The 16,356-nt window shown below is 38.3% G+C and overlaps 1 protein-coding gene across 1 annotated transcript; it reads left to right on the top strand.

Annotated features, from left to right (window-relative positions):
- Nucleotides 1–4,368: 4,368 nt before the first annotated feature.
- UBE2B (ubiquitin conjugating enzyme E2 B) lies at nt 4,369–15,779 on the top strand. Its single transcript, XM_072629939.1, has 6 exons — nt 4,369–4,567; nt 9,006–9,086; nt 10,714–10,739; nt 12,994–13,083; nt 13,506–13,594; nt 14,505–15,779. Exons 1-6 carry the CDS (start codon nt 4,524–4,526, stop codon nt 14,631–14,633), a joined length of 459 nt encoding a protein of 152 aa, XP_072486040.1. The 5' UTR covers nt 4,369–4,523; the 3' UTR covers nt 14,634–15,779.
- Nucleotides 15,780–16,356: the final 577 nt, after the last annotated feature.

Genomic DNA, 16,356 nt, shown 5'->3' with positions numbered 1-16,356 from the left:
ACAAAACACTCTTTATACAAATAAAGACAGGTGTAAATAATTTGGGAAATAGTATTTGCTTATGGGTAGGCTGAACCGATATAATCAAAATAACAATGCTACCTTAATTAATTTACTAATTCAGTACTATAGCAATTAAACTATCAAAGGGTTATGTTATAGAACTAGAAAAAATAATAAAGTTCATCTGGAGAAATAAAAGTTCAGCTCTTTGACTGAATCCAAACTTCACAGAACAAATTCCCTTAATAAAAAGATTTGTTCTTAAAACTGGAACTCAGTCAAAATGCCCCACCTAAGAACCCAGAAGGCCACATGTGGCCTCAGGGCCTCAGGTTCCCCACCCCTAGAATCTCAAGTGAATTGATAGGGAAAAAAAAAAAAGAGGAAAAAGAGGGCCTAGCAGCACCAGATCTCAAACCACACTACAAAGCAATAATCATCCAGACAATTTTGTACTGGCTAAAAAATAAAAAGGTTGATCAGTGGGACAGATTACATAAACAATATACAAAAGCAAATAAGCACAATAACCCAGTGCCTGATAAATCCAAAGATTCCACTGACTGGCGTAAGAAGTCACAATTTTACAAAAAGTGTTAGGAAAAATAGAAATCAGTCTGGCAAATACTAGGTATAGACTGGTGTCCTATGTCTACCAAGATAAACTCCAAATGGATATATAACTTAGACGTAAAGGGTGATGTCGTAAGTAAAATAGATAAACAAGGAAAAAATTTCCTGTCAGGAAATAAGAGGAGTTCATGATGAAATAGATAAAAAAAAAACCACAGCAATTTTGATTGCATAAAATTACAAAGTTTTGCACAAACAAAACCAATGGAATTAAAATGTGAAAAGAAGGAAGTAAATGGGGGGGAAAAAACCTTTGCAGCAATATTTTGTGATAAAATTCCCATTTCTAAGATATACAGGCAACTGATTCAAATTTATAAGAAAAAGAGTCATTCTTCAACTAACGGAGTCAAGGTATATGAACAAGCAGTTTTCAGAGGAGGAATCAAAGCTATCAATAGCCATACTTAAAAAATACTTTAAATCACTAATAATTAGGGAAAGACAAAACAACTCTGAGATTCTACCTCATACCCATCAGATTGGCAAAGGGGACAAAAAATAGGACAAGTCTTTGACGCTTTGAAGGATCTGTGGTCTTATTAGTAAAGGTGCTCTCTTGGAGGAATCCATTCCTCCACATCTTCTCATTCTGTGCAGTTCTTGCCTTTGTCTTTCAGTAAATCTCCTACAGAGAACCCAGTGACTCAAATATATCTGATTTTCTAGTCCTGCCCTCTCTTGAGCTCTAGTCACATCTCCAGCCACCTTTGGGGTATCTCTACTTTGAAATTCTGCCAGCATTTCAAGATCAGTATATCTAAAACTTCACTATTTCTGTCTGTTGCACCACTATTTATTGAGTGTTCTATATTCATAACCTTAGGCTTATCTTTAATTCTTCTCTCTTCCTCACCTTATATTCCATCAATTATCAGGCAGTACTATCAAAGCCTACCTTCACATCTTTTGAATCCCTAATCTCTCTTGTCTTGCACTTTGGTCCCATATCACCAGTTGCCTGCTAGCCATCTCCATCTGGATGCATCTCAAACTCAACGTGTCTAAAATATAAGTCATTATTCCCCCCTCCCTCCAAACCCTTCTCTGGTTCATAGATTATAGATTTGATTTAAAGGCCATCTTAAGTCAAACTATTCTTTTTTGCAAGCATGGAAAATAAGGCACAGAGAGGTTAGTGTCTTGTCCAAATCCAAGATTTGCACCCTTATCTGATTCCAAACCCAGCACTCTTTTAACTATAACACAATGCCTCAGTATCCCTGTTTCTACTAATAGTATGACCATTCTTCCAGTCACTCAGGTTCATGGTCTGGACTCTTTCTTCTCCCTTAATCCCCATATCCAATGAGTTGCTAAGTCTTGTTATTCCCATTTCCTCACCTCACTCATATCCATCCTCTCTGCTTGACTCATACAGCCTCTTCCCTAGTTCAAGCCCTTATCACCTTTTGTTTTGTTTATAATAGTTTCCCTAATTGTATCCCAATACTTTCAGTCTCTCCCTTTTTTAATCCATTCTCAATGCAGCTGCCAAATTCACATTCCTAAAACTCATCTCTTGTCAACCCCCTACTCAAGAATCTTAAATGCATCTTTGTCTCCAGGATAAAATGCAAAATCATTAGTTTGGCATTTGCAGCCCTCTGCAATATGGTTCCCACTTACATTTCTAGTTTTCTTTCATCTTATTCCCCTTACCATCTCCAATCCAATCAAACCGATCTACTAGTAACTGAAGCAAATACTCCAACTTTTATCTCCATCCCTTTGCACAGCTGGTCATCCTGTTTCTAAAGGGCACTTCCTCTATATCTCCGTCTCAGAGACTGAATTTCCTTCAAAGTACAGCTCAGGTGCCATCTCATACATAAGGCCTTTTCTAATAGCACTCTTTCCACCTTGAAATTATTTTGTATTCAGTACTCAGTCAACTAGAATTTATTAAACACAACCTACGTGCTAAGCACTGGGGATACAAAGGAAGGCAAAAACAAAAAAAACAATCCCCTCTACTCCTAAGGAGTTCACAGTCTAAATGGGGAAACATGTAAGTAACTACATACAAACAAAATATAGACAGGATAAATTGGAGGTCAGCTGAGTGAAGACATTAAGATTAAGAAGCACCAGGAAGGCTTCTTGCAGAAGGTAGGACTTTAGCTAAGACTTCAGGAAAGCCTGTGAAGCTAATGGAAGGAGACTAGAAGAGAGCTTTCTAACCTTGGGGGGGACAAGCCAGTGAAAACTGGATCCTACCTTTATTTACTAAGTGTCTTTCAAAAAGTCTATTATAAAAATCTATTAATAAGATAGACTCTGTTTATATCCTTTATCATTTCCAGGCTCCTGATAGATGGAGAATTCCACTGGGACGCGGATTATACCGTAATTATCTTTGTATCTCACAGGGATCTTAGTTAGCTTTGCATCTCTCCTAGCACCTAGCATGTGCCTTGCACACAGTACTTATTAACAAACAGTTCTTGAACAAATGAAAAACACAAGACACAAAACACAATATTATATCAAATGCCAACCTTCTATCTTCCGACTTTTTTTTTTTCAAAGCAGAATCAAGGCTTTCTTATAGACAAAATCCACGAATTGTGATACAAATCCTCGAATGAAATAGTGCTCATTCAAGAAAAAAAGACATTATGCCTGAAATTCTAAGATAATTTGAAAACACACACACGCACACACCACACACACACCCCCCCACGCACGCACCTCCCTGGGGTTTCCAGCTCCAGAATGACCTCAGCGCAGAACAGAAGATGTCCACGCACACTGGGACATTTTATTCTTCTTTGTTGGAAGGGCGTACAAAAGCTCTTCCTCTCTACTACCGCCCTACAGGGGGATACACCGAAATCACTTTTCAACAGCCTGAGAATATTTTTATTCTGGCCTGGTTTTTCTTTTTTGGGGGGAGGGGAGGGCTAAGCCTTAAATTATATTGACACTACATTAAAGATTTTAAAGAAGCCCCTGGCTCAGGGCGGGTCCGTGTCCACCTTCTGAAAACTAACCAACCTAGTTAAATTTGGAGTCTCGATCAGCAGGGGGCCGCTAGGCAGGGACTTGTTCCGCCCCAGGAACTCTCAAGAACAAGAGGGCAGCGACGTGCGCCCGGAGAGGGAGTGCCCGCGACGACCAAGTCCCCAGGTCTTGAAGGCAAAGAGAAGGGCAAGCCTTCATTCCGACCGAGCAGTGCGTCTGCTACCTCCTGACCGGCGGCAGGACAACAGCCGCGGCTCCCGGTGGGGGACGAGGCAGCTCTGTTCCCGAAGAGAAGGTTCTTCCATCACTGCGGAACTGACCACTCTCCTCGCAACTTCACGGTTCCAGTACCTTCTCTGAAACAGTTCGGCCTGCGTCACAGGGCCACGTGGTCTAGTTCCCTCCCCACCCCCATCTGAATTGTTGACAGCATCACCGAGTATCACGTGATCTGACGTCATCGTCCTTCCTCTAGCCCGAAATCTCAGGAGCTAGCTGCATCACCCTCTCCAGCATCTCCGACTCCTCCCCACTCGGACGAGTCTAAGATTGTATCAAGGGGGAACTAGTACAGAATTGCTCGTGATACGGCTTCTGTTACTTACTATGCAAAGGAAATGAGGCCAATATAAGGAATATTGCATTGAAAAATAGTGATACAGTCAAAGACTCTATATTTTTCTGACGAAGGATGCAGAATTCGTTCAGACTCCTCCCTTTCCTCCCCCTCCTACAAAGTCGCCATAGTGGTACAGGCGGAGGGCGGAGGGATCTTTTGTGCAGCGGAGGAAGAAGTCATTGCGGGTTGTTTGTGAAGCTTTGGCGGTGGCGGTGCTCCTGAGTGCTACGGCCGGGGGGGTGGGGGGTGGGGAACTCGGGACTCTTTTCTCTCACACAGACCGCGGGGGAGCGGGGGGATCATGTCGACCCCGGCCAGGAGGAGGCTCATGCGGGACTTCAAGCGGTAACTGCCCCCAGCAGATGTCCCTGTCCTATTTTCTCGCTGTCTTCCTCTCTTCCCCGAAGCCTTTGGGCAGAAGAGGAGACTGGAGACCAATCCCGGCGCGGCCAGGCCGCAGGGCACCTTCCTTTTAGCTCCGACGCGGCCTGGCCTGTCTTAGATCCCGGGTTGGGGCTGGGGGTCGGGCCGGGTTTGAGGCGGCTCCTCACCGGAGCTCGCTGCACTCTCTCGTCCTTCGGTTCCAGGCCTAGGGAATTCCCATTTTTTCCTTCCCTTTCCTAGGTGAAAACGGAGCTGAGGGTGGGGGCAGGGGACTGCACAGGCCTCCAGCGTCGCCCACTTCTCCATCCCCATCCGTAGAAGGGGGCGTCCGACACCCCCGGGTTTGGGGAACGGAGGAGGGCCTGTCCGAGCCTCGTTTGTTTTTGTAATAGAGGAAGGTGATCGGACACCCCCAGGTTTGGAGCCGGGGGGAGGGGGAAGGGGAAGGAGCTGACTTCTTTGCCTGCCTGGGTTTCATTTGTTATTTTAATGAGGCGAATGTCGGGTGACACCCCCAGGTTTGTACGGGAGGGGTTATGTCTCTTCTTTCCCCCCCACCTCCTTCCTCAGGTTCTATTCTTTTTGTATGCCCTAGCGGGGTGTCCTTTTCTCTGGAGGAGGCTCCCCTTCCCCCAACCGGAATCTTAATTCTGTGTTTTTCTAATTGAATCCCACATCCCTTCTCCCGTGTTGGGGCTGGGCCAGAGCTACCCCTGTCCCTTCCGTGAGGGTGGAGAAGTTGGTGGAAGCTGGAGTCTAATCCTCTTCCTCTCTTCCTCCTCTTCCTCCTCTTCGTCGCCCCCCTCGGGAAAAAAGGGCAAAAACAAAAACAACCTTGCTGGGTGCTGAGCCAGCCCAAACCTCTGGTACCAGTCCTTGGAAGAGCTAGTTAGGGGTCTGTCGGGGATCAGCTCATTCTCTCCAGATATTCCATTTAGTTACGTGGAGAAATGTTGGATAAATCTTTGAACTAGTAACTTTTAAGGTTAGAAGAAATGCCTTTCCTGCCAGTACTGAAGGTGACAAGCACCTGGGTCCCCTGTAGTACATTTAGATTTTATTTTAGGATTTTTATCTGTTGATAAGGATGGGATTTTTGACAAAGTAGATTTTTTTCCAAGTCATTTACTGACCTTTGCAAACACTTGGAAGATACATAGGAATATAAGTAGTGAGGAAATGTCTTACTTGAGCCTTATCTTTTCCTCAACATTTTTTTCTTTTTGCTTAAAAGAGAAGTGTTTTGAGATGACTTCTTTGATCTGGAGAAACCTGCGTTGTTTGTCACAAAGTTATTTTATTAGTTACTTAAAAATTAGAGTGCTTTCACCACACCCTTTTAAGTTCTCAGGTGAAGTGCTTGAGAGATTTTTTTCCTTAAGTATGAACCAGTTCTGTCTCTTCTTCAGACTGAGCTGTTCTGGGTGCCTTTTCCCTAGGGGAAAATGGAATGATTCTGCTTAAATGCTACTAAAAATTTTTTTAGTATGAAGATAAATACTTACGTGCAAAGCATTGTACAATTTGCAACGATATTTTACAAGTAAAACTTTATAGCTTTATAGCCCTGCATTGAAGCTTTTAAAAGAGGGTTACCTGAATAAGGGGCAAAGTAGGTGGTTGTTAACTCCATATCCTATTTGTCTTTGTTCTCTTATTGGAAGGTAACACACTTGATGAACTTTGCAGAAAAATTAGAAGAGTCACCTGTATAATGTACTCAGCTTTTGGATTTTTTTTAACATCTTTAAAACATTTTATGGTTCAGATATTTCATTGGTTAGTTTTTTTTGACAATTACCTTAAGTAATAGGTTTCCAACTTGGGTTCCAGGTACTGAGCATTTTTAAAAATTTTGCTTTGGATACAGCTTAATTCTGGCAACAAAACTTTTTATGTACTACATTTCTAGATGCCAAAAAAAAATTGTACCTTTAGGAGCTTGCTGGAGTTAATTAGCAAGAAGTTGTGGCCATTATGGAAGATATATCAATCCTGCCACTTAGCTTGCTGATTGTCTACTGAACTTGCTTAAGAGGCTATGATGTTTATCCATAAGGGGGGGCGGGTAGTGAATTGGAAAGTGTCAATTATAAAAGGGAAATAAATATGCACTACTTGCATATGAAAACTTCAGCTTCCTGTAGTTGCACTGTCCTTGTTGTCCATTGGGCGCTGTTGTTCACCAGCGTTGTATCCTGGGGTAGCTTCATTATTCTGAACTTTGACTTGCTTCTTCAGGAACCTTACTCTTCTTAAAAGCCACACCTTGCTGAGCAGTTGAATCTACCCTTTAAACGCTGGCTATTTAGAAACTCTTTACTAGACTCTAACCACCTAATTAATTAGCTGCTTGACCCTGGAAGAAGCACTTAATTTGTTTGAGCCTCAGTTTCTTGTCTAATTGTAGAATAATGGTAGGTACATTAATTTGTAGTGCCCATTAGTGTTAGGGGGATTAAATGATATAGATGTATATGAACCGATTTGTCCATAAAGCCTTGTTCATTCCATTTGTTGCCATTTTTGTGTAGCTGTTTTGTTTAGAATCATAGTGCTCACAAAGTCATTACTAGTGTAAGAGACTACTATTTACTATTTACAACTCCATCCTGCACCATTATGTACAAAATAGCCTTTTCAGTTGTGAGAGCTGTGAGATAAAATTTTAAAAGGTAATGTATCATTTAGTGATACTATACTCAGAAAAAGCATTGTTACCTTTTCTTCTAATCTAGGCTTTCTTGTACTTGCAACCTCTGTTTGGTTCCTGCCTAATTAAATTTAGGAGACTGGCAGCCAGTAAACCACAAGAGCTCATAATCGGGGAGCAGCCCAATGCTGAGTGAACTTGACCCAGAGGAAGGTCTGGTTGTTAGTCTAGTCCCAACACATTCACTTTCCAGACTCCTGGGGTTTTGTCAGTGCCTTTTTAAGATATGACTTTTATAATTGTTGAATCTGGAACTTGAAGAAAGGTAAAAGACAAAAAAAAGAGCCCTACATGGTTTTGGAAGTTATTCCTGTATGCTTTCCCATCATCATTATAGCTTAACTAAACACAACACTTAGGGTGTAATGGAAAGAAGTTTCTGCTTACCTGTGTGTGATCATAATTAGTCATCCAACCTTTCTGAGCTTCAGCTTCCTCATCTGTGAATCAGTGATGTCCAACTCAAATTGAGGGGAGACTCACTAATCCATAGATATGGAAAGTTCCCTGGGCCGGTACATATTGACTTAATTTTAAAATGTATTGTTGTCTTTAATTTTTAATTTGTTAAATAATTCTCAATTACATTTTAATCTGAATCCAGCTAGAGGGTGTTGTAGGCAGCAGTACATTTGACACCTCAGGACTAGGTGACCTTAATTTCCATTAAGATCCCAAGTAAACTGGTGTTTTCTTTTCCTGAAATAAACAGAATAAAAATAAGATGTTTATTTATTAGTAGATTGCTATATTATTAATATTAATTATTAATAATTATCATTATTTATTACTAATAATAAATAACATTTCTATATACTTGTGCCAGGCATTCTGCTAAGCATTTTTCAAATATTTGATCCTCAAAACAACCCTGGGAAGTAAATGTTAGCATTTTATCCCCATTTAAGGAAACAGAGACAGACCAGAGATTAAATGACTTGCCCACGGTCACACAGCTAGTAAGTATCTGAGACTGAATATTGAACACAAGTCTTCTAGGCTCCAGGCCCAGTGCTCTATCCATTGTGCTACCTAGCTACCTCTAGTAAGCATAGTGGTGCCATTTGTAATTGTAATTACATTCTTTCCTCCATGTTGCAAAGTAGCAAGGGTCAAGATGAAAATATATGTTGTCGTATAGCTTGTGCAGGGATATAAAAATGAATGATAGGAAAGAGTACTGGATTTGGAGTCAGGACCTGGATTTGAATATCTGCTTTACTTCTAGCTTTCTGTGATCTTGGGCAAATTTTTAAACTCTCTGGGCCACAGTTTCCTCACCATAAATGAGTTCTAAAGCCAGCCCCTTCTAGCCCCAAATACTATGATCAGAATTACCTTGGCAGTTGGGCTGTTCAGTTAATGCTATGTGGTAAGTTCTTAAGAACACCATCTTATGTAATCTAGGGAAAAGGCATTGATCCTAAATCCTGTAAAATTCTAGAGAACCTGGAGTTCTATAACTTTTTAAAGGCAGCAAGATTTAGGCACCTCTAGATTTTTTTGTTCAGGGATTGAAAAAAAGCTCTTGTTCTTTCAGCAAAGACATGGAGATACATCTAGTTTAAAGTAACATAGATTGATTAGTTTCCAGAAGACTATGGAACAATGATCCTGTGTGTTTTGGTGGGCCTTCTCATTGGGTTTGATGGTCAACTTTTTTGCTTGTGTTGCTTTATTTCTTAGATTGCAAGAAGACCCACCTGTGGGTGTCAGCGGCGCGCCATCTGAAAACAACATCATGCAGTGGAATGCAGTTATATTTGGGTAAGTAGCAGGTGATAACAAATGATAGGCCTCATCATCCTTTGAGCATTAAGTAAAATATTTTGCAAGTATTCTATGTAAAACCACATTGTATACAGGGAGTTCATCTTTAGCTCTAAAAAGCTACACTAGTGAAATGCAAGTTAAAACAGGTCCTATCAAACTGAAAAAGCTTCTTTTTGTGGTGCCAGGACCTAGCTAAGAACAGAGGAATCAGTCATCAGAATGTTGGTCACCACGTGATTTTTTTCTTAAACCATAAAAATTAGTACGATATGGAAAAGTTGTAATCTGTATCTGTTGAGGAAATAACCTACATGGGTGAAATCATGGATCTTTTGGACTATTAAAAGTTAAGTTCTCATGAAAAGGAGTTGAAAGTAATGACATGAATCCTCCAAGTCAAGAACTGGAAGTTAAGAAATTTCTACCACAATTTTTGTAGTAGGATTATAAGAACTATTTCACTTGTGCTTTTGGTCTTTTGCATAAATTTAATCATGCTTTTATTTGTTTGCAAGAGCATACCAGTTAAAATTATCCATTAAGTAGAATGGTAAAGAAAAAATTGATAGTTTCCTGTGTCAAGCCAGTCTGGGTATATGTACAACCCGGAATGCATTTCAGCCTTACTGTGGGAGGAAAAGTATCACTTAACAGGGCAATATAGTAAATGCAAATACTCTGTGGGCCTATATATATAAAAGTGGGAAATGGGTTCCTGACCTCAATAACTACATGTTAAATTGTAAACTTGATTTTTTTCCATTTACATTTAAAATTCTTTTATGCATTTCATATTTTCTTGTGTTTTCATTCTTTCTTTATTCCATTTCTTTTCTTCCCAGGGTTTTGTTGTGGTTGTAAACACCAGAAGCTTTAAATTCCAATTACTGTGAAGTGATCTTTTTGATCTTTTTTGAAAAAGATTTAATTTTTAATAACTTTTAAAAATAGGATCCCCAAAAAGTTCTCCCTTTGCTCCAGAGCACATTTTTAAGTCTGATTGTTTTTGATAAATGGGAATAATTTTAGAGTGAAAAATGGATACCCTTACATTTAACCTGCCACAGTAATTATTTGTATTAAAATCCTTAATGTACTCTGCACGTATGTATTTAAACTTAACTCTCGGGAAAGGTTAAATTGGAATGAGAAGAGGGGAGAATATTCAGGGCAAGAGAAGAAAGGTAGTTGGTAGAATTCTTACCTGTGATAACATCCACGTTGAGCTTAGCCTCATTTCTCACAGAACTAATGCTTTGCTGTTATTCTTTGGTTGTGTCTAACTTTTAGTGATCCCATTTAGGGTTTTCTTGCCAGATGCTGAAGTGGTTTACCATTTCCTTCTTCAGCTGATTTTACAGGGGAGGAAACTGAGGCAAACAGGTGAAGCAACTTGCCCAGGGTCACACAACTATTAAGTATCTGAGGCCAGATTTAAACCCTGGAAGAAGAGACTGTAGGCCCACTTCTCCAGCTAGTTGCACTAATGCTGGAAGATATTAAATCTTCTGGAAACCAGGATAAATCAGCTTAGGGTCATTTTGAATTGTCTTGAATTTAAGTGTTTTACAAGTGTATTGAAGAGCATATATTAATTGGATTTCTGTTTTTAATTTTTCAGGCCAGAAGGCACACCCTTTGAGGATGGTAAGTGCTCCTGGAGACTTTTCTTTGCTATGTCCTACATGAAGAGGATGCTTTTAAGTAGCGAGTTTGCATATTAATACCTTTTGCTTAAAACTTTTCCCTGCTGTTGCAAGCCAGTTTGAAAGTAGATAAAAAATTGCAGGCTATTGGGAATTGACAGCTCACAAAGGACTTTCTCTTCTGGAGCTTGAATAAACTTCAGTGCTCTAGTTTATTGCTAGGGCAATTGGATATTGGACAGTAAACTTAGAGACAGGAACCATGTTGAGAAGAGTTTATATTTAGATGGTTTGTAACATACTAGAGATGTCCACGAGGTAAACACCAGGAGGTTGGTCATGCTTTTAGGCTGCTGTGACTATATTGGCATGGTGTTCAGCAGGAGTTGTTTTTAAACTTTGCTGGCAATAGTTTCATGTAGAATAGTTCACAACACCACTAGACTACCCCATTGCTAAGTGGTAGTAAGCATTTTGCATTCTCTTTTGCACATGTGTTCTATTATTTCATTGAACTCGTTGAATTGATTTTTTTTTTAGAAGCCAATTCTTGGAATTGCCCTAAAAATGATATCTTTCTTAAATTGAACTATTTAAAATGATCAAATTTCTAACATTCATCGATCAGAATTTTTAAATACAGTGTTTTGGTCTAGATGTGTGATTTCATCAGTCCCGTTAACTCTGCTTGTGGAAGAAACTGTTTGTAACAATCTTACTGAGTTGCCTGGATTTGGTGAGGGGGTTAAGAGACTGTTGCCAGTGGTCACACAGCAACTATGGATCAAGAGCAGAATTTGAACCCAGTTCTTCTTTACTTCATCCAAGTCATACTATTTCTCAATCAAAAATGTGTATAAGACAGGTAGTATTTTATCTGCTGTGAGCAGTCATGGATCTCAAATACCTGTCTTTATAAAACTTATTTTCTTCATACTGTTTAAATTGCTAACCCTAATGGATGCATATTTGAAGTATTTTATTTTTGCATGTGACTTATGCATGCTAGAAAAATCCCAAATTGTAAACAGACAAGGAAATGTGATGCTGCTAAAATATGGTATAATTCTCAGTATTTTAACCTAGTAAAGACTTTCTAAAATCTTTTCTAAATAAGAGCCTCTAATGTCAGAGTAGATTAAACCCAATTTCATCTGACTTTTGAATAGGCCTGAGAAATAGATGAGAAGTATTTATCTTCTGTGTGTATGTGTATATTTTGAGTAGTAGAGGTAAGGAAAGAAGCTTGAAGCTTGTCCATGAGACCTCAACAATGAAAGCTGGACTAAAAGTTTGTTGATTTTGATGTTGTGGAATATATTCCATTTAGGTGTGGTTATTTGGGTAGTATTTTTTGTCATTAAAAAAATGACTTTAAATTTTGTGAAGTTGAGTTTACTTCAGCATTTCAGAGTTGCTTATTTTGTACAAAGCATTGTTCTAGTTTCTAGAAATACAAAACTTACTCTACCAGTGCTGACTACCACTCTCTGTAATGTTTAGTTTTAGAGAGATTTGTAGAACTCCGGAAGGCTAACTGAACTTGCCACAGGGTACACAATCAGTGTGTTTCAGAGGCATCACTTGAACCTGGGTCTTCCTGGCTCAAAGGCAGGCCCTTTCTCCACTGTACCAAAGCTGCCTCTATAAGAAATCCAGAGACAAATGCAGAATATTTCTTTTACTTATGTAATTTGATGTGTGACTTCTATACTTAATAGATAACATTCTAACTAAGTACTTTCAGTGAGGTGATAGGGCAGCTAAACAGTTCCCCTCTACCATCATTTACCTTCTAAAAAAATACACCCCTTAGTTAGAGTCATAGACTTAGAGCTGGAAGGAGCGTTAGAGAGATCATCAGTCTTAAGTCCAGTCTCTTCATTTTAAAGATGAGGAAATGGAAGCCCATAAAAATTAAGGATCTTACCCATGGTCACACAAGTAAAAAGGTACCAGGCTATCTGACTTCAAATCCATCACTTTTCCCACTATTTTGCCTCTTACAACTTATGACTAAAACACTTACTCTAATTTAATATAAAGGGGAATATAGATAAATGAGTCTGTTTGAAATCCTAACTTATTCCCACCTCAGAATCATCTCACAGGCATATTAATGTGTTTATAAGGGTACTAATAGATAACACCACCTTTTAAGTATGAAGTTGCAATAGGGCATTTATGTTTGTGTGATAGTTAAAAGGTGCCAGATGATTGCTCATAAGTGTCTTAATTGTTTTCTTCTGTCTTAGGTACCTTTAAACTAGTAATAGAATTCTCAGAAGAGTATCCGAATAAACCTCCCACTGTTAGGTTCTTATCAAAGATGTTTCATCCAAATGGTAAGTGACTATCATTATTAGATATTGCAAATACTGAAGAGAATGGAGTTAAGCCCTTTGAATTGTCACATTTCACAAAGGAGCACTCTTAGTACCATTAGCTATTTTTTGCCATGATCTTTTTATCTCCATCTCCATAGTTTGAAATACTAACATAGTTTTAATGCTCATAGGATCATAGACTTAGAGATGAGGGGTGTCTTAAAGGTTATCTAGTCAAACCTTCTCCTGTTGACATCTAATTAGAATAACTTCTTCCTAGTGGCCTTGGTTTTTGAGTTATCTTCCCATGGAGCCAAGAAGTTTTGGAAAATCTTTGTAGGAGGGCTTCACCAAGCTTTATTATGTGTGGGAAAGATTTCTGGGAATTCTTAAAAGTATAACAAGGTAAACTGTTATTGACTTCGATATTATATTTGCAGTCTATGCCGATGGTAGCATATGTTTAGATATCCTCCAGAATCGTTGGAGTCCAACGTATGATGTGTCCTCTATTTTAACATCAATTCAGGTAAACTCTTTGTCTTTCTTGCTAGAAATAGTGTAAATCAGGATTTCTTATGGTTAGGAAATCTTGATGAAGAATCCCAGAAAAGATATTCTTGTTGATTAGGAGAAAATAGACTTCTATTTCCTTAAGGGGCGCTAGGGAAAAAAGTAAGAATCTTGAGATAATAGTTTATGAGCAAAGCAACATTAAGTTTGCCTAATAGGTAATCTATAGTCCCCCCTCTCCCCACCCCAAAGTGAAATTTAGATAGCAAAGCAGAGTGGTAGATAAGTAGTTGAACATCAGTGAAATAGAGTGATAAGAATTAATTTGGGGGCAGAGAGGAGGAAGGTAGTAGAAGGGGGAGGATAATGTGCACATCATGGTGGTTCTTTGGTTTTTAATATACTCTATGAAGCTCCCTACTTCTGCTCCTCCAATTTTACTTAAATGCGTACACACATACATACACATACGCACATGCACACGCACACACGTACATCTCCAGCATTGCTTTCTCTCTACCTACTTTACTCCCTCACCAATTCTGCACATTTTTTATATAAAGGAAATTGAAAAGATTCACCACCAGATGTTTGAAAAGTATCACCATTCCCACTGAGCCTTTAAAATGCTCATTGCTGAGCTATAAAACCAGATTAGCTTACTGTCTCTTAGTTTCTGGAGAATGCTGCTCTTTTCTGATTGTCTTTGAAATACGATTTCATAAGATAGTTGATAGTTATTTGCTTTTGAAGTTAAGTCCATTTCAGGACACTATCATTATTAGAGTCAAGTAGCTTGGTAGCTAAAGCTTGCACTAATATCAGTAATTACTCCTCCTGAATGATTTCTGTTGTTTTTGTATCATTGTCACATACTCTATTTCAAGTATTAAATAGGTATACTTTTCCTCTCTTCTCTATTTCAGTCTCTGCTGGATGAACCTAATCCCAACAGTCCTGCCAATAGCCAGGCAGCGCAGCTTTATCAGGAAAACAAACGAGAATATGAGAAAAGAGTTTCAGCTATTGTTGAACAAAGCTGGAATGATTCATAATAGACAACTGCTCTGTTCATCCTCATCATCATTGTTGTGTATAATTTACCTCTCAGTAGAAAGGCTACCAGAAATTTTAAGTGCCACAGGTTTTAAGGATTTGCATACCTAATGTGTCTGCAAAAAAGAAAAAAAAGCCCTTCAGTTTAGAACCTTTAAAAGCTTGTGTATCTTGATTAATGTACTTTTTATTGCATGGTATGAACTAAGTTATTGCTACATAAATTTGTAATATATCCTGTTTGTATTTTTTTTCCAAGTGTATAATGTTGGTGTGAAGTTTTCATGACAGAATATACACATTTTGTAAATCTGTACTTTTTTCAAATATTGAATGCCTTATTTTTGAATTCTTTAGATTTTTAAATTGGAGAAAAGCACTTAAAAGTTTTTTATATATAAATATTACATGTAAAACTGTTAAATACATAACTTCAGTGCAAGAGACTTTGTCACTTATTTCCTTATCTGACTAGGAGGGATTGATGCATAAGTATCTCTCTCCAGTCGTTTATATTTGTTTTCTCTCTCCAATTTCAGGGGAGTAATAATATCCTCTCAATAGTTTGTCAGGAAATATAAATCAAATGTGTGCTCTTTGACTGAATATCCATAGTAGTTTCATATCCCAGTTCTGAATATGCATATTAATTATTCTTAATAGAGTAATTACTATACAGAGCTATTTGGTTTCATTATGATGCTTAATTATTGAAGGATCACTTGCCTCTTTTGGTCATTTCACTAATTACTCTAGGAGATTTAGTAAACTCTTGATCTTACTACTTATTAGTGGTTTTTGTGGGAAATTGAAAATGTTGGCATGAATTTTTTTATAAATTATGAATTTACTTCGTAGTAGAATGATAAATCAAGAACCAAATTTTTTGTTTCATTAAGGCAAAGTTTTGGAAAGAAATTATTTAATGCCAACCTTTAATGTAGGTCTATATTTCTTTTTCCCCCCAAAACCATACATACTTCAGGGTCTTCTAAGTTGCTCTCGTGGGAAGAAAAAAATTCCCCAAATTGTACAGAAGCTAATTGCACATGAAGTTTGCAGGATCTTTACAAAACAACAATGCTTCAGAAAGCTAACGCTAAGATGTATAAGAATAAACGGGAAACAGCTTTCCATATGATGAACTTGAGAGTTCTTATTTCCTTTCCATCTCCCAAAAATAGGATTTGAAAATTAGTGCCCTGGTGTTTATGGTAGGTCTGTGCCTTTACAAGCTGCTAAAGCAAGAACCTGTGAAAGTAATTTAAGTGTGTTTTTCATCAGATCCATGCAAGTTACTTGAGGAGTACATGTATCTTTATCATTTCAGTGGCATACCCTCAGAGGGAAAGAATAACTCCGTCACAGATAATGAGCCAGACAGATGATGTGGCACCCATAATGAATTTTATAAAAATATTGTAATAGGAGAAATAACTCCTGGCATTTCTCTTTAAGGATTAATTCTCGTATTGCTGAAACCATGTGGTATAATTTAAAAGTGGAAATTTTTGAATTTTACAAAGTACTTGTTGGAAACTGTCCACTGATGAAAATACTGATAGTAGCATCAGGAAGAAACTTTATTTAGAGGTGCTTTGGTTTAAGTGGCTAATGCTTTTACAATTACCAAATATTTGTATAGTTTCTGAATACATGTAATTTGAACGACTGAACATCTAGTAATTTGTGATAGTAGAGAGGTTGTGTCCGTTTTGACAT

The sequence above is a fragment of the Notamacropus eugenii genome, chromosome 1, assembly GCF_028372415.1.
Source record: "Notamacropus eugenii isolate mMacEug1 chromosome 1, mMacEug1.pri_v2, whole genome shotgun sequence".
Taxonomy (NCBI): Eukaryota; Metazoa; Chordata; class Mammalia; order Diprotodontia; family Macropodidae; genus Notamacropus; species Notamacropus eugenii.
Note: the sequence above shows the minus strand (reverse complement) of the source record. Positions and strands in the feature narration are given on the sequence as shown.